The following is a 24,291-nucleotide window of genomic DNA, read 5'->3' on the forward strand; positions in this document are numbered from 1 at the left end:
ATTTATATAATTGATACATATACATATATTGAGGGTGCGTGCTCAAAAATTTTTCACTAATAGGGGTGTGCGATCAAAAAAGTTTGGAGACCACTGCTCTAAAGCAGCGGTTCTCAAACTGTGGGTCGCGATCCCATTTTTATGGGGCGGTGAGAGCTGGGTTAGACTTCCTCTAATACAGGTACATTACCAGCTGCCTGTTGGTTCATTATGTGATGGGCTCTCAGTCCCTGCGTGGCCCGGGTGCACATCCCTGCCGCCTGCCTCCCCTGCTGGATCCCGGCCACTTCACCACCATTCAGTCTTAGGCCCCGCCCCATCTGCCGATATATTGTGATGTCACGCCAGGCCTTATGGCGTCATCCCCAGTCCCGTGCATCTTTGCCCTCAGCTCTGGGGGGACGGAGATAATTCCAGCCACTCACCAGCTCCCTGGGCCGCGTTGCTAGGCAGACTAGAGGCCGAGCCGCGGTGGGAGGGGTCGGAGTCGGGTGGGGCCTGGGGGAGGACAGTAACCAATCCCAAGGCTGGTGGTACCGGAGCCTAGCCAGTCAGGAGTGAGGGGGGCGGGCACGAAGCGGAGCCGGCGGCCCCGGCCTGTGCTGAGGAGGAGCAGAGAGCTGGGGCATGGCGGCCGCGATGGCGAGCGCGGCGGAGCGGGCAGTGCTGGTGAGTCCGGGACCCTCCCCCTCCTCTGCCCCCCTGCCAAGGGCCTGGGCCCTCCCCTGCGTCTCGCCAGCCGGGGGTTGGGTCCAGCCCCTGCAGCCGCTGCCGGCCCCAGCCCCGAGGCCCTCCTCTGGGGGTGGGGGCCCTGTGCCCACCCCCCCGCTCTGGGACCCTTCCCCCAGGTGTCCCGGAGAGAGGCGCTGCCCGGCGCGGGGGAGGGCGAAGGGCTGCCCGGGGCGGAGGCGCTGCCCGGGGCCTGCCTGCCCTGGGGCCGGTTCTCCCCTGCCGGGCAGTGCCCCCAGCGCAGCACCCCGCCCCTCTCCGCCATCGCAGACAGCATTAGCCTGGCCGATCTGGAGATGGAGCGTCTCGCCTGGGTGGTGGCTGCCCCTGCCCTGGCCGGGTGACCCATAGGGACTCCAGAGGTCATCTAGTCCCGTCCCCTGCACTCACGGCAGGACTAGGTATTATCTAGACCCGGGGTCTCAAACTCAAATGACCAGAGGGCCGCATGAGGACTAGTACATTGGCCCGAGGGCTGCACCACTGACCACCCCCTGTCCCCGCTGCCCTGGCCCCGCCCCTACTCCACGTTTTCTGTGACGCCTCACCCCTGCCCCACCTCTTCCCAACCCTTCCCCGCCCCCATTCCAAACCCTTCCCCGAAATCCCCACCCCAACTCCGCCCTCTCCCTGCCCCCAGGGGGTGCAGGAGGGGTGCAGGGTGCAGCAGGGGGCTCAGGACAGGGGGTTGGCGTTCAGGAGGTGGGCGAGGTGCGGCGGGGGCTCAGGGGGTTGGGTGCAGGGTGAGACAGGGGGCTTAGGGCAGGGGGTTGGGGTGCAGGAGGGGTGCAGGGTGAGGCAGGGGCCTCAGGGCAGGGGGTTCGGCTGCAGGAGGGGTTCGGGGGGTAGCGCACCAGGGGCGGGGCAGGCTCCCTGCCTGCCTGCCCGCCCTGCCCCCACGCCCTCCAGGGAGGAGGCCGGGACCTGGTGGGGGAGGTACACAGGGGTCCGTGTGTTGCCCTGGCCTCTCCTCCAGGTACCTCCCCTGAAGCTCCCATTGGCCTGGGAGCTTCGGGGGAGGTACCTGGAGGGGTGGCCAGGGCAACACACAGACCCCTGTACCTCCCCCAGGTCCTGGCCGCTTCCCGGGGCGGTGCTGGGGCAAGGCAGCCAGGGAGGGAGCCTGCCCTGCCCCCGGTGTGCGCCGGGTCGGAGCTGCTCTAGGTAAATGCTGGGGGGACCGCGGGGAGCTGGTAGGCTGCAGAAAATAACCCCGTGGGCCGCGTGTTTGAGACCCCTGATCTAGACCATCCCTGACAGGTGTTTGTCCAACCTGCTCTTAAAAATCCCTAATGATGGAGATTCCACAGCCTCCCTAGGCAATTTCTGCCTAACTGTCAGGGTGGTTAAGCCCTGGAAGTTTTTCCTAATGTCCAACCTAAACCGCCCTTGCTGCAATTTAAACCCATTGCTTCTTGTCCTATCCTCAGAGGTTAAGAAGAACAGTTTTTCTCCCTCCTCTTTGTAACAACCTTTTATGTACTTGAAAACTGTTATGTCCCCTTCTCAATCTTCTTTTCTCCAGATGAAACAAACCCAGTTTTTTCAATCTTCTCTCATGTTTGGTGATGTTTTTTTGACCTTTAATCATTTTTGTCGCTCTTCTATGGACTTTCTCCAATTTGTCCACATCTTTCCTGAAATGTGGCGCCCAGAACTGGACACAATACTCCAGTTGAGGGGCCTAATCAGCGCTGAGTAGAGCAGAAGAATGACTTCTCATGTCTTGCTTACAACACTCCTGCTAATATATCCCAGTATGATGTTTGCTTTTTTTGCAACAGCATTACACTGTTGACTCATATTTAGCTTGTGATCCATTATGACCCCCAGATCCCTTTCCGCAGTACTCCTTCCAAGACAGTCATTTCCTATTTTGTATGTGTGCAACTGATTGTTGCTTCCTCAGTGGAGTACTTTGCATTTGTCCTTATTGAATTTCATCCTATTTACTTCAAACCATTTCTCCAGTTTGTCCAGATCATTTTGAATTTTAATCCTATCCTCCAAAGCACTTGCGAACCCTCCCAGCTTGGTATCATCCACAAACTTTGTAAGTGTACTCTCTATGCCATTATTTAAATCATTGATGAAGATATTGAACAGAACCGGACCCAAAACCAATCCCTTCAGGACCTCACTTGTTATGCCCTTCCAGCATGACTGTGAACCACTGATGATTACTCTCTGGGAATGATTTTCCAACCAGTTATACCCCCACCTTATAATAGTTCCATTTAGGTTGTATTAATGAGGTTCATGGCATAGGGTCATTGCTGACTGTGAACTAAGCAGGGAAGCTGAAGTTTGCCTAGCAGCCAACAGGCATTTCTCATCCCTGACATCTTCTTTCAGGGCACACTTTCCTTGGGCCTCCCTTAAATACTGCTTGCGGGGCACTGCCCACTTGTCCAGTGTATTAGTCTCTTGTTCTTAGTATTGAAAGCCTTAATTGATATAGGGTCAGTACCCCTTAGGAATTGTCTGCTGCCGTGTGTCCTGTGAAGACCATTAAGATCAGCAAATTGGAGCTACTGGTCCTTCCCCAAGATAAGATCTTGAGGATGGGAAGCGGATTCTTGTCAGGCTTTCAGCCCTGGAATGTCCTTACTCACTAGTACATCCTCTGTAAATCAAGGTTTGTGACTCTCTAGCATTTTACTCTTGTTGTTTTCGGGTCAGGATTGTAACTCGCTGGCTGGAGGAAATTTTACAGATGCCATCTCTGATAATTTTTAGCGATTTCTAAGGTACCTAAGAGGCCTTTGGCCTTGGATAACTGAAATTAAACATTGGTACTAAAGGACATTTTTATGACCAAGATATGCATGGGTTTGTCCATCAAGAACTTAATTAACAAATGTGCCTGAAATTGTGTTCTAATTGAGACCCTATTGTAATCAATAGGTGGAATAGCAGTTAAAACAACCCTAAGCTAAAGGCATGTCTACACTATAGACTTAAGTCAACCTACGTTAGTGCGACTTACGATCACTGCAGGAATTACTGCTGATGTCCCGACTGCCCTCCTTCTGTCGGTGGTGTATGTCCTCACCAGGAGCGCTGTCACCCACTGAAGAGGGGCAGCAGGCAGGGGCTGAGAGCCCGGGCTCTCAGCTCCACACAGCTCCCCTCGAAGAGCCCTGTAGCCACCCAGGCTTCTTGCCTCCCTGTTCCCAGCAGGGGGCAGCGGGGCACTAGCTGCCCAGCTTTCTTGTCAGTTTCATAGCTCCAGCCTGGATCCCTGAAATTGATAAGACAGCCAACAGTCAATGTAAGTAATGCAGTGTCTGCACAGACATTGTGTCACCCTAACTACACAACATAAGCCCTATGCCTCTCATGGAGATGAAGTTATGTCAGTGTAGTAAGGCACTTACATCAGTGGGACAAGGCTGTAGTGCAGTGGTTCTCAACCTATTTATCATTATGGGCCGCAAAGTGTTAGTTGGGCCGAAAGTTGAGAACCACAGTCCCACCGCCCCACAAACCCCTATGTTCAGCGCCTTTCACCCAGAGACCCCTCCACAGAGCGGAGAGCTGGGTGTAGGGCAGGGACCCTGACCCCCGCCATGCGGAGCCAGGAAGCAGCCAGGACCCTGACCCCCGCCATGCGGAGCCAGGGAGCAGCCAGGACCCCGACCCCCGCCACGTGGAGCCGTGCGACAGCCCATGACCTTTAGCACACAGCTGAGCTGGGCCGCAGCTGTGTGCTAATTGGTCCTCATGCGAGCTGCAGGTTGAGAACCACTGCTGTAGTGTGTAAGCTGACATAATTAGGTCAACGTAAGCTGCCTTAAATTGACCTAACTGTGTAGTGTAGATCAGGCCGATGTAACAAAATAACCAACCAACCAAGACCTGCAGGAATATAAACATATCCTACCCTGTCTGAGAATCCCAGCCATCTCCAGCCCCTCAGCTTTTCTTCTCTGATCAGGCTTGTTTGATTTATACTCCCTTCTGTCAATCCCCAATTATAATTCTTCATATTAATTTTGGTTAGGGCAGTGAATCAGGTTCTGCAGGACTCGCAGGAAACCCCCAAATAGTAGCACTTGGGTTATATCAAACAAAGCCAGAGAACTTCGGATGTGTGTTTTTTGTGTTTTATTTCTTATGGTCTCATGTGACATGTATGAAGTCATAATAACTGAGATCTGATGTCCAGGAATTCAAGAAAGACTAGAACTTATGTGGGTGCCATAAGTAGCTCCCCAGAAGTATTTGAAAAGCTCAAGAAAAAAAACAAAGGAAATTCTAGAGCCTGTACACATCCTGGTCTTTTTCTCCCACCTCCTCCTTAATAAAGGGATGTACCATCATGGAAACAGAAATAGATTAATTATTAAAATCGCTGTGCTTTCTGACTTAAAATGGCCTTGGACAGAGGAATGTGTTTATGATGTGGTTTTAACTGTTTCAGAAAAAGGTCCAGGGTACTCTAGGAAACTGAGCAAAACAAACTGCTGCTGTGTAAGTCCCTTTGGATGTGTCAGTCTGTGACACTGCAGGTTCCATATGCCACTTAGTGTAAATTCATGCGTGGATGAGTAAATTGCCCCAAATTCTACATATTGAGATTTGAGACTTCTAAACAAAGGTGCCTATTCTGAGCTGTAGATTTTTATCAAATTCGTAGAAGTATTCCAAACACAGTTAGGCTGGAACTGTGTTTTAAGTGACAAAATAACCAACCAACCAACACTTGTGTGAATATAAATATGCCTCACCCTCTCCAAGAATCCCAAGCATTCCAAGTCTCTCAGCTGTTCTCAAACATCTGCAAAAACGTAGCATGTCCTGAAGGTCAATATACTGTCTAATCTGGACTGATCAACAAACGATGAGAACCAAGCCAGTCTGTGTGTGCCCTGAAAATGGAAGAAGTTTAGAAGCTTAAAAGTGGTTTAAACAGTTGATATGGTGTTCTTCCTCTTTAAATGACTGCACATGTGCATTCCACTCTAGATGTGCATGCGCTCTGCGCACAGTCACCAGAAGTTTTTCCCTCAGTGGTACCCGTCATGGTGGCTTAAGTACCCTTTGCTGCAGCACACTGTGCAAGTATAAAGCACCCAGCTGACCCTGTGCCCCCTCAATTCCTTCTTACCACCTGTGATGGTTGCTGGAACTGCTCTCCTTCCATTCACAAGTTCTCTCAGTGGACTTTCTCTTTTTATTGTACATAGTTTTAGTAAATCGTGTTTATTGGAGTTTTCTTCCAATCCCCAGTACCGAGGGAGGCCTCGGTCACCGGGCTTCAAGCCCTGCGTCTCCTGCAACAAGGTCATGCCCTTGAGCGACAGGCATTCAAGCTACTTGAAGTGCCTGAGAGATGCTCATACTGGGGACCATTGCTAGATCTGCAAGGACTCGCTCGGAGAAGGATCGTGAGGCCAGGCAGAAGATCCTGCTCATGGAGGTGGCACTGAGACCTTCATCTTAGCCAGGCCGAGTGCCTCAGCATCAGTAAGGAGTGATCCTCCTACCTTACCAGAGTCCCGGCACCAATCACCATCTCCAGGGCCCAGAAAAAGACAAAAGAAACAGCATGCCAAAAGGGGGGGCATTCCCGGCACCGAAGGCTGCCAGGCATGGGAATCAGGGTAGAGTGCGATCTAAACCAAAGCACTCCTCTACCTCAGATCTATAGAAGCTGGCACTGTTGATTCTGGCACCTACGTAAGCACCGTTGAGTCTGTTACCAGAAGAGCTTCTGTATTGGTGGCACTGCAGTACTGACACTATTTTGGTCCCGACCACACCGGAAGCATTTGTAGCTGTCAGGGACCTTCTCTCGCTGTCGGTACCGGTATCGTCGGCAGTACAAGAGTCATAAGAACATAAGAATGGCCATACTGGGTCAGACCAAAGGTCCATTCAGCCCAGTATCCTGTCTGCCGACAGTGGCCAATCCCAGGTGCTCCAGAGGGAGTGATCCTAACAGGTAATGATCAAGTGATCTCTCTCCTGCCATCCATCTCCACCCTCTGACAAACAGAGGCTAGGGACACCATTCTTTACCCATCCTGGCTAATAGCCATGAATGGACTTAACTTCCATGAATTTATCTAGTTCTCTTTTAAACCCTGTTATAGTCCTTGCCTTCACAACCCCCTCAGGCAAGGAGTTCCACAGATTGACTGTGTGCTGTTACTGGTGTATTGGTATTATTGGTATTGGTGAACAGGAGTGAACCAGCTGGGTCATTTCAATGTGAAGGGCACAGTACCGTCAGAAGGGAAACCTACAGTGCTTGCCTCCGTGCAGACCTCTCCACCCCGTCACTGATCTCTGGAACAGTTGGGAACAGCACCTCTGTGGTACCCAGAGAGTCTCATCCTCTTCGGAATCGGAGATCAGGTCTTACTCTTCCCCTCCTTGAAGCCGTTCTTGCTAATCCTCTAGACATTTCCACCCTTCCATGGATCTGGGCACAGGAGTACCATTAAGTGGTTGGCCAGGAGATCACTCGGGACCTACACCAGTCCAGTGGCCCTTTTGGAACCTATGGAGGTTTTCCCCCAGTTTCCCAGGCATATTCCAGGTGCTGCTATTCAGTGGCCTCTGAAAGATGGGTAGTATTGTCCTCCCGGGTGGCACCCAGTCTGGACTCCGGTACCAAGCCCAGTATCAAACTCAAAGAGCCAGTTCAGTGGGATCCTGCTGATGCAGAAAGGGAAGAAGAGCACCCACAGCCAGTGCTGGCCTCCTCCCCTGATAAAACAGTCCCAAGAAGGGGCATGTCGCCTCCCCTGGGTGATTATAAGACTCACCAAGAGTTGTTAAAGGTGGCGGCCTTGATTCTGAGCATACAAATGGAGGTAGTAAAAGAGTCCTCCCACAGCCTGGTTGGCATTTTAGCCCTTCTAAAATAGTTCTGCCTCTCAATGAGGCCATTATGGACCAGTTAAGACTCTGTGGCAGACCCCCACATCCCTTCCTGCCTACTTCAAAAAGGGGTGAAAGAAAATACTATGTTCCCACCCAAGGTTATGAGTTCCTTTAAACCTGTCCCCCTGTAATCCCTGGGAGTATCTGGTGCCAGTAAGAGAGAGAGACAGGATCAATTCAGGACTCAAAGAAATTAGACCTGTTCAGTAGGAAACTTTATTCTACCGGGGAGCTTACAACTCAGAATTGCAAACCAGCAGGTGCTGCTGGGCAGGTCTGATTTTAACATGTGGGACTCCCGCAAGAGTTATCCTTGCTAGTGGACGAGGGAAAAATCGTTGGCAAGGACCTCTTTACAGGCTGTTCCGGATGCGGCTGACTCAGCTGTCAGGTCCATGGCTTCGGCAGTTGCCTTACACAAGAGTTCATGGTTACAGTCCTCTGAGCTCCTGCAGCAGGTCCAACGGACTGTTCAGGATGTGCCCTTTCAAGGAGCCTTGCTCTTTTTGTGACTCCTTCTGTTGTTCTGAACTCTGCTCCCAATGAGGTCACAGTCCAGGTTCCATCACAGACGCCTTCCTGCTACCTTGGACGGGACAGCTTTATTATACTTTTCCCCCCAATCCCACTCTTACACAGAGCGCCGCTAAAGATCAAGCGGGACCAGGTCCAAATTATTCTGATAGCCCCAGCATGGCCCTGCCAACACTGGTTCTCCACTCTGCTAGACCTCTCAATGGTGACTCCAGTCCCACTCTCATTGTACCTGGATGTGATCTCTCAGGAGCATGGTCGGCTGCTCCACCCAAACTTGAGTTCCTTTCATTTAACGGCCTGGAAGCTCCATGGCTAAATCCCAGAAAGCAGGCTGCTCAGAGCAAATTCGCCCAGTACTACTAGAAAATAGAGAGCCCTCCATCAGGGCTACTTACCTCTCAAAATTGAAGTTGTTCTAAGTCTGGGCATCTCAATCCAGAGTCTCACCCACGCGTTCATCCATCCAAAACATTATCGCACTTGAAACAGTAAGGTTTAGCAACATCTTCTATCAAGGTTCACTTGGCAGCAATATTAACTTTCCTCCTGAGGGTGGATAACCAGTCTGCTTTTCAAATGACATGTCAGTCAGATTCCTCAAAGGCCTCAAGTAAGGGAGCCCCTTCCCCCTTGGGACCTGATCCTGGTCTTGTCAAAACGTATGGGACCATTGTTTTGAGCCTTTAGCAACGTGCTCTTTGTTATACCTCTCCTGGGAGGTGGTTTTCTTAATTGCCATCACTTCGGCCCAAAGAGTCTCTGAACTCCATTCCCTCACATTGAAGCCACTGTACACACAGTCTTCTTTATAGGTAAGGTGTATTTACATCCTCACCCCAGTTTCCTCCCGAAAGTGGTTTCACAATTTCATAGCAATTAGGCAATTTACCTACCTGTCTTTTACCTGAAACCTCATGCAAATAAGAGTGAACAACGTCTTCGCTCACTGGATGTTAGATGGGCTCTAACTTTCTACATAGAAAGAACTAAACCATTCTGGTGGTCCACCCAACTAACTGTTTGTGGCTGTAGTGGACAGGATGAAAGGTCTCCCAGTTTCTTCAGACAGCTTCGCCCTGGATGTCGTCATGTATTTGCAAATGTTAAGCTCAGGCAGGTGTTTTGCCACCAACTAACCTGACTGCTCATTCCACAAGATCGCAAGCATCCTCAACAGCATTTTTAGCACAGATTGTAAAGCAGTAACCTGGTCAGTGGAGCACACGTTCTCCTCCAATTACACCGTCACTTCGCATTCAGGAGATGATGCCAAACTTGGTCAAGCTGTACTGCAGCCTGTGTACATGAACGCAAATCCCTCCTCCTACTTAACTGCTTGGGAGTCACCTTGGTTGGAATCACATGTGCAATCACTTAAAGAAAAAACAGTTAGTAACCTTTCGTAACTGTTGTTCTTCAAGATGTTTTGAACATCCATTCTTGACCCAACTTTCTACCCCTCTACATTGGAGTTTTCCAGAAAGAAGGAACTGAGGAGGGGGCACGGGGTCGGCTGGGCGCTTTATGCTGGTGCTAATGGTACACAGCAGCAGAGGGTGCTTAAGCTGCCCCAATGCATCCAATGAGGGGGAAAAAATTCAGTGACTGTGTGCAGGGCTCACACACACCTAGAGTGGAATGGAAACATGCAACACAATTTCAAAGAACAACAGTTACGAAAGGTTAGTAACTGGTATTTTTTTTATAGCTGATGGTATTGGGGAGAGGGAGTGTGTGGGCACCAAATGAAAGGAGGGCAAAGCTGCCATCCTCTAGTCTTTGGGGAAAGTCCTTCATGTGGCAGTGAATCTCTTTGCCTACTCTCCCCTCAAATGGAACCTTTTACCACCCCAGAAGTGACTGTTCTTAAGAGCTGAAAGGTTTTTCTTTTAAACATTTAATGTGTTCAGTGGTTTTCTGAAGACTCTTTCTAAGGAGATGTACTCAGAGAGGGATTGTCTGATTCTCTGGATTGGATCCATATCATGTTTGACTTGCTGTAAGCGCCCTCATTCTAGCAAACTCCCAAACCTGATTCCACCAAAGGATCAAACCTCTCATTGGTTCCCGCCAGATTCCTGCTATAACCTATCTCAAGCTTTCGTTGGCACTTAGTGGTTAACAGGTATTTTATGAAATGGAATCTTATCCAGATGTGCATCCAATAGGCACATCTGGCAGGTTAACGAGTGTTATAACCAACATCTTTGTCCTAGCCCTCATTCAAAAGGGGTTTGCCAGCAGGACATTTCCATCTCATGTGAAAAGAGCTAGGCGGAAATCCACATATTTGCTAACACTTCTCCTAGTACACATTGGTAGGAATGGTATAGTGGTTAGGCCACTGGACTAGACTGGGATTTGAGAGACTTGATTCAGTTCCTGACTCCCAGCTACACACTGCCTGTGACACCTTGGGCAAGACACTTATTTACCCTGTGACACTGTTCCCATCTGAAAAATGGCGTTGTCCTTCCCTACTTCGCTGTGGTGAAAGTAATCCTCCCCCCAACGCATGCACACCTACTACCTTTGGTGTTCTTTTGACCAAGGGTGTTCTTATACTAATACTTCAGGTTTGCAGCTTCAGGATCTGGCTTTCACAGGCTTTCTCCATAGCAGACAGCTAGTTGAGGTCAGCTGAGAAGTTGTCCCATCAGATCTGAACTTGTTTATTACTGAATTTGTGCAAACAGTCCCGTCCCCTCAGCTGAATTTATTTCGGGTTCTTTCCTAATTAAGCTGCTGTTTGGTAAACTACGAGACCAGTATAAGAACTAGGCTAGAACAGCCCCAGAGTTTTCAAGGAGGCAGGATCTGGGCTTTATGCTTCATCTGAAATGGATACCTCCAGCAGCACAGGGCCACCTACCGACACTATTATTCATATAATGTTCTAAATAAATAAACATTTGCTCAGTGGAGTCAAGGCAAGATATTTTGGCAGCGTGGAGAGGAAGAGAAAATAACGCCTTTGAACAATTCAGTCAAAAACTGCCTACCTTTCCTCTTGTTACATTTCCACCTGCACATACCAGTAAACTTGTTCTCCATGGTGTATGTGCTTCTGTGCCTCGGAAAGAAATTAAGATCAAGGATCCTGTGAAAGCCCCAAGAGACTCTCGTAGATGATTCCTGTTTTTGTCTTTCCATGGCTATAGGAAGAAGAGTTTAAATGGCTTTTGCAAGAGGAGGTTCATGGCGTCCTGAGACAGCTGCAGGATATTCTGAAGGTAATGAGCCAGTTCCAGCCATGCATGGGGAATTTGCCTTTTCAGTTGCTTTTTTCTGGTTGCTGTTCTGTTCTGTGTGAACACAATGCTGGGGTGACAGCCCTGGAGAGCAGAGACTCTCTTTATCCCCAGAGAAAATATATTAAAAACAAAAACAAAAAATACCACCACCCCTACACGCATACTAATAAGCTAACTAGAGGACCCCCCAACCCTAACATGAGCTCTGGCAGGAGCAGTCCTTTAAAACCCCACTCAAGGGGTTTCCTTGTGGTTTCAAGTTCATCACAGCTTCAGCTCAGAACAAGACCACAGTCTTATGGGACCCAGTCCTTCCAACCCTCCCCTAAGGACCAAGGGACTTGTCTGTTTGATCAGGAAGAAGGCACTGAGCCGGTTTAAAACAAGGCTGTTTATCCAAAAATCATTTCTTGGTCTGGTGGTCCCTGAAGAATCCAGTTTGAACGAGCATATTTGCACCTCTCTAGAAGTGGCTTTACGTCAGCATCCCTCTCCTCCTAGAGGAGTTGTATACAGTGCCACAATAACACCTACACAATTGCATTTTTAATACAAGGGACCTCAAAGGTTTAAACCTAATTCAATAAAGTTAATCTTAATCCCACAAGGTTTGTCCAGGATATTGCAGAATTATGTCACTCTGTCACAGTGTCAGTTCCCTTTGCTCTTGTGCAGGAGGCTTCTCACAGGTTTGCTTTGCCTGTTGGTAGCACAGAAGGACCAGTCAAACAGGAGAACTTCATGCTGGGCACTTCAAGGTAAGTGTGTGTTCTCCCTGTGCACGTTTGGTCTTGGGATCCTCCTTGCGTAGGAAAGGAGGGGGAAGGTTGTGGAGGATTGAGGCAATTCGCTCCCATTTTACACAGATTCTCCTGTTGTTGCTATCCCCCATTTAACATCTGGAGACACTAGAACACTTTCATAGTTGAGCACATCCACCTTCTAGTGACCCAGGTGCCTGACTTGCAGAGCGCAGAAGCTGATTTACTTTGGTGCACAATTTTAACTCGTTTCCTACAACGTCTGTGACAGTTTGGCATTATTTGTCTCTTCTCGCTTGCTGCTCTCCTAGTTTACTTTAATCATTTGCATGTCACATCTTCCTCCCTCCCCCATTTCATCTGCTTTGTTAGATAACGAACGTGGAGAACTGAATGCAGTGGCATTTAGAAAAGCAGCAGTTCAAGGCTAGGATAAGAGCCCCTATCGGACAGCTGTAGCTGGGAGCTACCCACTCTGTGCTCTGTAAATCCCAATTTAACTGTTGTACTGTGTTACTCCCACAGTTGAGTGGTTGGGTCGATAGCTGAATATCTGCTTCTAAATAGATGTTGAAATGTTCAGCCATAATTTCATAATTTGAACCTTTACTGCTGTAAATTTCCAGCCCTTTAAAAAAGAGACTGTCGCTCTGAGGAACGCCTGATATTTTGCTGTTTGTGTTGTAAAAGGCAGTTAGCCAATGCTCATTTAATCATTGTTTAATAACCTTCTAAAGAAAGAACACTCGACTTTCCCATCTGTTCTGCTTTCTTGCCATTTTATCAAACATTAATTGTATTTGCCTGTTAAAATACACATACCTGTCCTTGTTTACTCTATATGCATTAGCATCTTTGGTAATGTACATACAGGATGTGAAGTTCATTTCTTTGATCCCATAAGAATAGTGCTCTCAAAAAAATCACTCCTGTGGTAGGTTTAAGTAAAATTAGATGCATCCCATCAGCTGAAAGTACTTTTTAAATGGATCACATTTTAGGCTTTACCAATTTCCTGTTTGATTCTTTAGTGGAATCACCAGGTGGTTTTCCTGGTCATATTCTGATTCATTACATCACTGCTGAATAGTTAGATCAGTTCTCACCATGCTCAATGTGTGAATAATGAGGAATCTCTGTCTAGCGCTTACAGCTGGAGACCTGGGCTCAAGGAATCTGAAGTCTGTTCTTGGCTCTGCTGCTGACTCTGTGTGGCCTTAGGCAAGTTCCTTAATCTCTGTGTGTTAGTCTCCCCAAATGTAAAATAGGAATAACGTTTACCCACCTCACAAAGCAGTGTGAGATCTGGACGAAAGGCGCTATATAAGTGCGGTTACTACTAAACTGCATCTGAAATAGTCACCGTTTCTGAGCCTCCAGTCCAGCTCTACTTCTGTAGAGTTACACAGTAGACAGTGAAACATGCTTCCACAAAAGTTCTGAGCAGCTGTGGAGCAAGGGATTCTGGTATCCAAGGGGGAAAATCTGTGTGTGCAGAGATTGTCTCTGTCCATTCCTCCTGATGTTTCTCTCTTCTATCACTTCAATCTACTTTGAGTTGAACTGCAACAGGTTTATCTCTGTCAGATGCTGGGAGGTCAGTGAGATCATGGTGTCTGTGTTAAATGAGATGGGCTCATAAATTGGAGTCCTCAAAGCCCAGATACTTTAGTTTCCAGTCATTGTTTCATGTAAACATGTAACAGGATTGTTGAAAAGGTGGGACCTTTCCTGAAGGTGACCAGTTGCCCAGCACTACTCTTCAACTTCCTCTATGGCATAAGCAGAAAGCGTACACAATGTCAGATTATAACCTAGTTTGTGATTTGCATCCATGCTGTTAGTGCCAGAACTCTAATGTTTAAACGGTGAACAGTGTGTGGATTGTTAATACAGGGAGGAAACTAGTTTAGGATGGGACCTTAGTGCTCTAACAAGTCAGTTACACAAGGGAGCATCTCTCAAGCAATATTACAGTTGCTGGCAGGAGGCTTGATCTAAGAATAGGTGGTGAGAATGCATCTCCCTAGCTGAGCTGTCCACAGGACATACTAGGAGCAGCACTGGGGAGCTCCTGTGTACCCACCTGGGAGTGGGGAAGGTCCTTTCTGCCCTCTGCTGTGTTGCATTTTGGTTGGTAAGGGTGGAGGCTGGTCCCCTGTTCTTGCTGGGGGTGAGAGGCTGGCTGCTTCTGTACCGGTCTTGGTAGGCTGTCTCCTGTGACTCTCACTGGTTGGAACTGTTTTGTCATTCCAGCGCAGACCAGGTGAAAGGAGTATTGATGCTGCAGGGAGATGCTCTATGCCAAGCTGTGAGTACCAATCCACACCAATCACTTTGTGCTAGCACTGAAGCATACTCCTTGCCTTTCTTCCCCTGCTAGACCTTGTCCTTTCAGATGTCAACAAGCGGGGAGGTGTGTCAAGCCCATTGGGGCTGGAGCTGCCCTCTGTGGTGGTGATTGGCTGGTTGCTGTCTAGTGATGGCACCTCGGTACCACAGTGATTGCATCTTGCCATTGCTTTGGTTGGTTTTACAATAGGCTCTGGTGCCAGCCGAACACTGCCACGCAACTGAATGAAGATGCAGCCAAGTCTGTGGCTGTACAAGGCAGTTTTTGCATAGCTGACATGCTGCTGGGACATGATGCCAAGGGTTGAAATCTGTATCTAAAAAAATCTGAGTGCAGGGATGAGGAGGAGGAGGAAGATTCTGTCCGTACATGTGTGTGCTATTCTGCTGGGATGTGCTTTCTCTCCCAGTTAGAGAGTGGCACCTTGGTTAGCTGCAGTCCAGTCTTAATATGCATGGTGTACAGTCTTAGATCTGTTTTAACTCAGCCTTCCAAAACTGTCACTTACTCACCTGGGACAGTTCATTATTTATGATGACCGAGTGAAATATCATTAGTGTTTGCAATATTGTAATCTTGATGGTAGGTAGGTAGAGGGCTTAACTGTCATGTGTATTGCAATAGACCCTTCTTAGCTGATGGGCTTCTCACCTACGTTGCCCCTTATCTGTACCATCAGAGTTCCCTCAACACCTCCTAAAATGAACTGGCAGTCTCCTCTCTGGGCCCAGTTCAGTAACTGCGTTGTCATTTGTGTCTTGCGTCTCCCTCCTGTAGAAATAAGATTAAGGTGAAAAACTGGCTGAACCAGTACTGCTCAAAATGCCCCCACTCAGCATTCAGTGTTTATGGATCTGTCGGAGATGGGATGTATGGGTTTGAAGGGGTATGAACAGCACCTTTTGTTCAGGGGGTGCCCTGCTCTGCGTTTTGTGGGGGAGTTCCTCTTATTTCTCTCTCTCTCTCTCTCTCTCTCTCTTTTAAAGGATATTAATTTGAAAATGCCCAGAAATAACCAGCTCCTGCACTTCACATTCCGTGAAGACAAGCAGTGGAAATTGCAGCAGGTATGGTTATCAGGAGTCTTCCCTGTGTTGAGCTGGTCCGAGTCTGAGCAGCCTGCAAAGGCCCTCTCCTTCAAAGAGAAAAGGACTGGTCTTCATTGGGGTTCTCCAGACCCCAGTACCCACCTTTCTTTCCTTATCAGTTGGAGTGTGATAGAGGAGGGGGCAGAGGTGTGAACTAGTTGGGATTAGGGCTTTAGAAGAAAAAGGGGTGGGTGCTTCTCGTTCCTGAGACATCGGTGAGCTAAAAGCTCTCTGGGTTGGCGTGCTGAGCCTGTGAAAGGAGTGCTCAGAGCACCTGGGCTGTAGCTCTCTCTCTCAATGCCTGTTGAATCTTGGCTGGCTGAACAGAGAACAGTTCATCTGGCCCTGAGCTGGCGCACAAGTCTGCTCTCATTCCCTGTATGAAATCATGTCTTCTCCCTTCTCCTCACTAACAGCATATGCCAGTGCCTCAGACTCTAGCTATAACTGGATTCTTCAGTCGGAGATCTGGCTTCTGGAAATCTAGTGTTCGGTCTCATGGAAGTAAAGTTTTCCACCATTGAAGTTTAAAAACTGACTCTGGGGTTCTATGCTATGTAGATCCTTATACATTGTCTTGGATTTTTTTTTTATAAGCATATTTGGATTTTGGTAGTTTGTTGGACACATCAGTCTACAACAGATTGAGAGCTCTAATTTACTGGCATTTTAAACATGTTAGCTAATTGCCATGTTTAGACTCTGTGGTAGGTGAATCAAACCCTCTGTTGATTTGGGCTTTGAGTCACTGAAACTTATGGCTATGTTGAGGAGTTTGTGCTTTGCAGACAAGTGAGCTTTTGTGATGCGCTCAGCAGTGTTGCTGACATATAGTGACTCTTTTTTGTATTGCTGCTCTATTGATATTCTTCCACCGTCTCTTAAGCATAGCTCCTGCCTTCATTTACTTTGGAAGGACTTGGTCTCTTAATGTTATTTAGATGAGGAAAGCGAGAGCCTAAAGGAGGCAGAATAATAGTATTTCATGAGATTATGAGGAGACCCTTGTTCTGTTTCTCTCAGAACAAGCCTCCCATAGTGAAATATCATGAGTCTCTTCCATGAGGGAGTGGGCCTTGCCAATCAGAGGAAGTGCAGTGAGTCTGCGTGGAAAAGAACCAGAAGCGGGAGCTGGTTGTGGAGGGGAAGGTAGTTGTTAGTTGAACAGGGAAAGGGCTGGGAAGCCTTCGGGGAAGTGGAATGGAGAAGGAAAACAGGTCTGACAGAGGAGGCAGGGATGAGCGGAGTCCTTGTATTGACAAGGTGGATGGTGCGTGTCACTGCAGCGCCCTAGTGGCATAAGCTGCTCCCAAGTCTGTTGTTCTGGAATATTCCTGGAGGTGGGGGATCTGCAGGGTAGTGTCCTGTGATGCCATGTCACGAGTGCCAGCGGTATCTGAGCTGCCAGCTGCTTGCAGCATAATGGTGGTTTTGCACTGGACAGGTTTCCTCCATCTAAAGACACCCTCCTCTGAGTCACAAGACTCCTACTGAGACTTCTGAGCTGTGTGCTCTGGGGAAGCAAGTGCAAGTCATACAGGAGCTTTTCTCATATATCTATCCAGGGCCTGCACTAGGTAAGGTTCAGTTCAGCACTCGGGAGAGTTGTGCCGAGATTTGGGGGAGAAAGGAAGCTTCAGACTACAAGTTTCCCATGAACAAAGTGTCCAAAGCTGTGTCTATCTGTTTCACTGTCACATTTGCAACAGGCACCTAGAACTTGTTTGAAAACCCTAGCGAAACATGCCCTTCACAGCATCCTGCTCTAAACTCGTTCAAGTGCTTTTTTGTACACACCGACTGCCTCTTACCCTAACTTGTGCCTGCCTTTTCTGTGTTCATCCTCCGCGTTCATTAATGCCTTCCTCTGTTCCAGCTCCCACACCAGCCTCTGGTGCTGAGTGTCTGAGTCTCACCCCCACTTGGAGATGCTCCTCTGCTCTTCTCCCTCTGCCAGTGAACCCTTTCTTTGCCTTTGGAGTATTATGGGCAGCTCTGGCAGGATTGCTCTGTTAACGGACCGTATGCTGCAGTCTCTCTTGGTTCACAGGGGTTCATGCTAGATGTGCCTCAGGTCTATTCTATCAAAGGTTGCTCAAGAGGCAAGCCCCAGTGATATGTTCCCCTGCACCCAAATGCTACAGCAGCTACTCTAGAGTGTTGGTAATCCACTGTTCCAATGAGCCTTAAAGTTAGAAATCAGTGCTTCGTCTTCTTTTGAAGTATTCAGATGCTGTATTGGTTTTAGCTGTATGGCAATGATTCTTAAGAGCAGCCACTGTAATCGGATCACAGCTGAAGATGGGGAGACTGGTCAAAGACAGTAACCAGAATGTGCTCTGAATGCCCTGTATCCTGGACAGTGGGAATGCCTACCTGGATAGCAATGTATCACTTTTGTTTCTGGCCCTGATTGCTCACGAGATCTTACTACCTGACATCACTGCTCCTTCAAACCATCAGTGCTAGTTTCATGGTCCAGGACATAAAATAGCAGGCCCCAGACTTCAGATCATTGTTTCTTAAAATGCCCGGTCTGGTAGACCAATCATTTTATGATCTTAATGGCAGAGGTAACAGCTTGCTTTAGTGGTGAGTGCTGAGTGCCCAGAAGAAAATGCCTTTAGTGTTATGGGATGATCAACATTTTCTTTCCTGTCTGTGCAGTGGTAAGGGATGGATCCTGGGAGACAACAGTGGGATAGTCTACTTTTTAGCATTAGTTCAGGGGGAGCTGATTTGACAGGGCTGTGTTTTGTACCTTTGCAGATCCAGGATGCTAGAAACCACGTTAACCAAGCAATTTACCTGCTCACAAACCGAGATGTAAACTACCAGTTCAAAACAGGCTCTGAGGTCCTCAAGGTGAGCAGAATGCTCTCTGGGAGGTGGGGTAAGAGGATAGACTCCAATTCCACATTTCTCCCCTCTTTTTAATGCAGCTGCTCAGTGTTGGGTTTTTTTTGTACTGAGTTGAAATCTCTGCAGAGACTGGTCACACAAGGAGTCTTTGGTAGTGTAGGGACTCAAACCCAGGTCCGTGGCTACCGTCCGAGCCACTGGACAAGTTGACTGTAACTTCTCACCACATCAAGTGTGAGAAAGAAAAGCCTGTTCCGTTTTTACTTGGGCAAACAGGAAAAGATCAGCAAATAAGACCACCCTCCTTTTTCTTCCCCCTGGGAAGAAGATGAGTCATAGTTCAGAGTGCCTTAACGTTCTAGTAGTCATGAGCTCTGTAAAAAGAAAAGGAGTACTTGTGGCACCTTAGAGACTAACCAATTTATTTGAGCATAAGCTTTCGTGAGCTACAGCTCACTCCGAAAGCTTATGCTCAAATAAATTGGTTAGTCTCTAAGCTGCCACAAGTACTCCTTTTCTTTTTGCGAATACAGACTAACACGGCTGCTACTCTGAAACATGAGCTCTGTAGCAGATGAACACAGCTCCCCCAGAATTCTGGGTTGGGCATTCTTCCCAAAATAGGGACTATATCTGAGGAAATTCTCCTTCAAGATGCAGTATTCCTGCCGGGTGAAAAAGCCACTACTGTCACAGAGTTATAGGAAAGAGCTTGCTCATTTATGGCCCCAGTCCACGAGTGTGCATAACTTCATTCACGTGACTAGTTTCATTGACATTCATGTGATGACTCACATGACTAAAGTTCTGCACATGCAAGATTGGAGCCCATCAGAGCAATTAGGCAACATTTTTATCTTCTTTTGTATGTAAAGCTTCTAGAAGAGCTTTCAGTGTCTTTAGATCCCTCTATGACTGTCAGCACTTAAAATCTTTAAATTGTTTTCTCTGCTGTTTCTTACATAGGGCACAATGGGCTCTTTTTTTTTTTTAGCTGGAGTTGGAGGTGACTTACCCTGAAGAGGGGTAAAGTGGGGTGAAGGAATGTGGGCTGACACTTCTGAAAACATTCTTGTGCTTTTTATGTAAGGCTGCATGACAGTGGTACATTTTCGCCAGCCAAATTACACTTATAAACAGCAATTTTCTTTCCCAGTTTAAGTCTCTGAATTCCTGCTCCTCTTTTCTTATAGCAATACAGTCTCTCTCCCTGCCCAGCTTGAGCAGGTTCATTTTGTTTCTAACCCTGTTGCCAAGTAGGGTGTAAATTTAGAGTGAAGATTTCACAGTGGGATCATGTAGTTCGGGGGGTGGGGAGGGAGACAACCTGGGAGAGAGGTGACTCGGATGCAAATACCTTCTGCTGTTTAGAAGAATTTGCAGAGCAAATCACGCTTGATCTCATTGTAAAGATGCCAGGAGAGGTCTGTAGCATGAGTGACTCTCTTTAAAGCAAGCTACTTGGTTAGAATTCAGAGCAACAGAATATCCAGGAGCTCCAAGCTCTTCCAATGGCAGATCCCGTAGAAAAGCAGAGGCTCTTATATGAAACATCAGCACTTTCTGATCTGGAAGCTTCTCCCAGTGACAGTAAGTCATTGACAGAGCATTAGAGTGATGCCTGTTAGGCTGATGTGGTTTTGTTGGGAACATCAGCAGGGATATGCAGTTGACAGAACATGCCTGCCCATGAGTAACCTGAAGAGGGCTTTGCTCTCTAGGGGTCTGAGCGAGAGCTGCTTGCTTCTGTTTGAGCCTTGGGTGGGAGCATGTGTGTAGAGTTGACGCCATGTCTTGATGCAGTTTCCCCTGTAACAACTCATGCGTGTTACGCAGGCTCTTCAGCTCGCCCTCCAAAGCTGCATCATGGCCTTCAGACGGGAATATGTGTTTTCTTTCCTAGCTGATGGATGCGGTGATGTTACAGCTGACACGAGCTCGGAACCGGCTCACTACTCCAGCCTCCTTGACCCTACCAGAAATTGCCTCCAGTGGCCTTACGGTAACCTTATATCAGTCTTGGCCTATACTGCCCGCTCCCTCTCTCTACCCACTAGTGAGGGCTATCATGCCCCTCCATGATGGGGACGTGGTTTGCTGTTTCTAATCTATCCTTGTTGGACACAGTGTAAGAGAATCTCCTTTTTAGTCTTGTATAACTTCCATTGTCTGGAAGCAGATGTAGACCCTGTGCTCAGTATTGGTGGTCGGTCTACCTTTCTCTGCTGCAGGGAGCAGCAGACCTGGGCTTAAAGAGCCCTCAGCCAGGAGAAAGAGTTTTGGCTTTGTCAACTGGGCTTCTCCAGAGCAAAACTCTAAAGAGGGACTAACTATGGAGTCTAATCCTTGTCTCCTCTGTTCCCTTACACAGTGTTGGTGCAAGAGCTGTCTAGAGGTCAGGTGCAACAAGAGAAATAGCCATCATGTATTGTCACGTCCCTATTCCAGTCTCCCTGTAAAACATAGCTTTTCTCCTTTGCCTAAAGCTCTTAACGTCTCTCTGCCTCTCTCTTCCATTTAAAAAAAAAAAAAGAGAGAGAGACTCTACGGTAGTATTCCCCTAGCTATAGAAACAGAGGGTCCAGTCACTGATGCAGAAATCATTTCCATTTTCTCACAGAAAATGTTCACCCCCGCTCTGCCCTCGGACATCCTTGTGAATTTCTACATCAACCTAAATAAGCTGTGTTTGACTGTCTACCAGCTCCATGCACTGCAGCCCAATTCCACCAAGGTAGTCTCCTTTCTTCACCTTTCCCAGTCAGGGGAGATATGGGCTAAAAAGAGGAGTTCAGTTCCTTGGATGATGCTGACACCTCATGACGTGATGTGGTGAGATTTCCAGAGCATGGGATGAGTGTGTTTAGTGTTAGGTACCTGGAATTAGGTCAGGATGCAACCAGAACACCTGGTCTTCCTGGAAATGCAAACCTAGGTTTGGGAATAATGATTTAGCAAAGATGGAGCTATTTGAGTGAGCCCCAGAGGGAGTCATCACTAAATTTACCCGCATGATATTTTATTTTAAAAAATATATTTGGGTCAATTCCTTTATAGTGTTAAAGGGACACAGTCAAGTTAATGAATATTTTTCTAATAAAAATCCCTTATCTGTGTTACAAATACATCTTAGATTATTTAAACCAAAGGAATTTTAAAGAGTTAATTTCATTTTCACAACGTTCTTGGCCACTTGGATTTCTCAGCTTGGACAGTGGAAATAAGGCTAGTCAGTTTCATTTGGTTTATAAGTAGTTTCTAGTGAGTTTCATTCTGAGGTTCTCCCTGGTGCTGTGTTTTTGGATGCAAACCCTGCATAGCAATGGATTCTTTTCTGGGACTATTACTCTGGATCTTCTGTGTGAGCTGATTTAGGTAAAACTGAAACTGGGCCAAACTGGACCCAACAAACTTAGAGAATTCATGTCCTCGTAAGGGGCAGGGAGAGACCAGATGCTAGAGGCTCTTTTGGCTCTGCCTTTTGTTTACTCTTAACTTCTATGCATGCACCTGCCCATGTTTCTTGATATCAAACCATTGTCTCCCTGTATATAGCAGTAAACATGAGTCTCAGCTGCACTTTGTCAGAACATCCTGACAAATCTTTGATTGTATTTTTTTTCCTTATGTCAGATTTTAAGTGACTTAATTTCTCTCTTGCATCCTTTGTGTAGAACTTCAGACCTACTGGAGGATCCATTCTGCATAACCCTGGAGCCATGTTGTAAGTACTGTCTTCTGAAGGGTTGTATAGAGTGTGTAGGAGAGGGTGATGTCCGACACTGACTCATGACAAGAACATAGTCATTGGCATTAGCCCTGTTTATGAATAGCTTTGAACTTTTGGCCAAGGAGAGCATCTGTTAGGCCAGGTCTACACTACAGTCTTACGTTGGTATAACAAGGTCACTCAGGGGGTAGCCAGCCTCTCGGGGAGGTGGAGTAGCTTCGCCGATGGGAGAAGCTCTCCTGTTGGTATAGGTAATGTTTTCACTAAGGCCATGTCTACACTAGCACTTATGTCAGCAAAATGTTTGTTGCTAAGGGGGGGTGAAAAAACATCCCCCTGAGCGACATAAATTTTACCAGCATAAGTGCTCATGTGCACAGGGCTATGTCGGCAAAAGATGCTCTCTTGCCGACATAGCTACTGCCGCTCGTTGAGTTGGTTTTATTATGTCGACAGGAGAGCTCTCGCCCTTCGGCCTAACGTGGCTACACGAGCACTCTTCTCGCGGCACAGCTGTATCGGTACAGCTGGGCTGCTGTAAGCTTATAAGTGCAGTTAGTCTGCAGAAGAGAAGAATGAGGGGGGATTTGATAGCTGCTTTCAACTACCTGAGAGGTGGTTCCAGAGAGGATGGTTCTAGACTATTCTCAGTGGTAGAAGAGGACAGGACAAGGAGTAATGGTCTCAAGTTGCAGTGGGGGAGGTTTAGGTTGGATATTAGGAAAAAGTTTTTCACTAGGAGGGTGGTGAAACACTGGAATGTGTTACCTAGGGAGGTGGTAGAATCTCCTTCCTTGGAAGTTTTTAAGGTCAGGCTTGACAAAGCCTTGGCTGGGATGATTTGATTGGGGATTGGTCCTGGTTTGAGCAGGGGGTTGGACTAGATGACCTCCTGAGGTCCCTTCCAACCCTGATATTCTATGATTCTATGACCTAAGTGCTCCAGCAGCACAGCTGCAGTGCTGTAAGTGTAGACAAGCCCTTAGGTAGGGCAGCTCCAGTGAGCCAGAGCTGGGGCTGTACCTGCTGAGTACTGGTGCAATAGCAAGATCCCTTCAATGACTCATTCCCTGGCCCAGACAAACATGGCTGTTCAAAATACAGTCGTCACTGAGAGATAAAGGGGCTGGCAGGGAGCTCAGGCCCGGCACAAAAGAGAACATTAACCTCCCACCACTACAATCAGTGTTTCATTCCCTGTGCTGCTGCCCCTGCATGTTCCCTGGTTAGCCAAGGCTTGACCCTGCACCTTATTTAAGCTGGGCCGAAGCAGTTTCATATTCAGCATGTCTGGCAGGTGTCTGGTGTAGCCATGTGCTTCTGACAGAAATCCTTGTGGTTTCTTTCATAAGGGGGGGAGGGAGGAGAAGAGTTCTAAGTGATTCATACTGATTCTCCGCACCTGGGGGGGCAGTGGTGTAACTGAAACTAAGTGGTGGTGCAGTGACCTAGATGCATCAGCCTCTCCATTTACAAACCTGGGTTCCACTTAATTTGACTACAGGTAAAACGGAGTTAAATGTCTACTGGATGTGGCTGCCTACAGTGGATAGGTTTCACAGTCTGCCATCTCTATTGCTTAATCTAGGACTGGACTATTGGGGGAAGGTGCTTTGGCAGAAAGGTGGAGAGGAAGCTGTGTAGCATTTGTCTGCTAACTAGCACACTGAGCCTCGCTCTCATGAGCACTACATGCACCTATAATTTACAGTCCAACCCTGACTTAGCTAGTGTGGCCCCTGGGTTTATCAGAGTCCATGGAGCCCTGTCTGTGAGCAGCTGTGGTGTGTTCTCTTTGCAGTGAGTGTGGCAGCCAAAGATATGAAGTCAGCCACGTCCATAAAGTGGAGTGTGTGGTACCTTGGCTAAATGACGCCCTTGTCTTCTTCACGGTCTCTCTGCAGCTCTGCCAGCAGCTGAAGGACAAGGTAGGGATGTGGGCAGGAGTTCTGTTAGTAGCGGGCTCCCTTTGCTTTTAAAGGGTTTCAGACCTGTTCAAATTAGTTACCTAGGTGCTCTCGTGAGCTGGAATGGTTTTGACCATGAGTGCTTGGCACAGAGATCAGTATGCAGTACGACA

The 24,291-nt window shown here is 47.8% G+C and overlaps 1 protein-coding gene across 9 annotated transcripts in view; it reads left to right on the forward strand.

The window, feature by feature from the left end:
• Window positions 1-24,291, forward strand: part of GLYR1 (glyoxylate reductase 1 homolog) — a 68,131-nt gene that overhangs the window by 41,043 nt on the left and 2,797 nt on the right. For 5 of the 9 annotated variants that reach the window (XM_074965553.1, XM_074965555.1, XM_074965556.1 and 2 more), the window contains 9 exons: window positions 11,325-11,396; window positions 12,093-12,175; window positions 14,435-14,489; window positions 15,518-15,598; window positions 18,389-18,484; window positions 20,385-20,483; window positions 21,102-21,215; window positions 22,156-22,205; window positions 24,013-24,139. In XM_074965553.1, coding sequence (XP_074821654.1) covers window positions 11,325-11,396; window positions 12,093-12,175; window positions 14,435-14,489; window positions 15,518-15,598; window positions 18,389-18,484; window positions 20,385-20,483; window positions 21,102-21,215; window positions 22,156-22,205; window positions 24,013-24,139 — 777 coding nt within the window. Of the gene's footprint in view, window positions 1-559; window positions 670-11,324; window positions 11,397-12,092; window positions 12,176-14,434; window positions 14,490-15,517; window positions 15,599-18,388; window positions 18,485-20,384; window positions 20,484-21,101; window positions 21,216-22,155; window positions 22,206-24,012; window positions 24,140-24,291 lie in introns of those variants that run through there. The other 4 variants (XM_074965563.1, XM_074965558.1, XM_074965557.1 and 1 more) reach the window with 4 other exon arrangements.

Source organism: Natator depressus, chromosome 10 (genome assembly GCF_965152275.1).
Source record: "Natator depressus isolate rNatDep1 chromosome 10, rNatDep2.hap1, whole genome shotgun sequence".
NCBI lineage: Eukaryota > Metazoa > Chordata > Testudines > Cheloniidae > Natator > Natator depressus.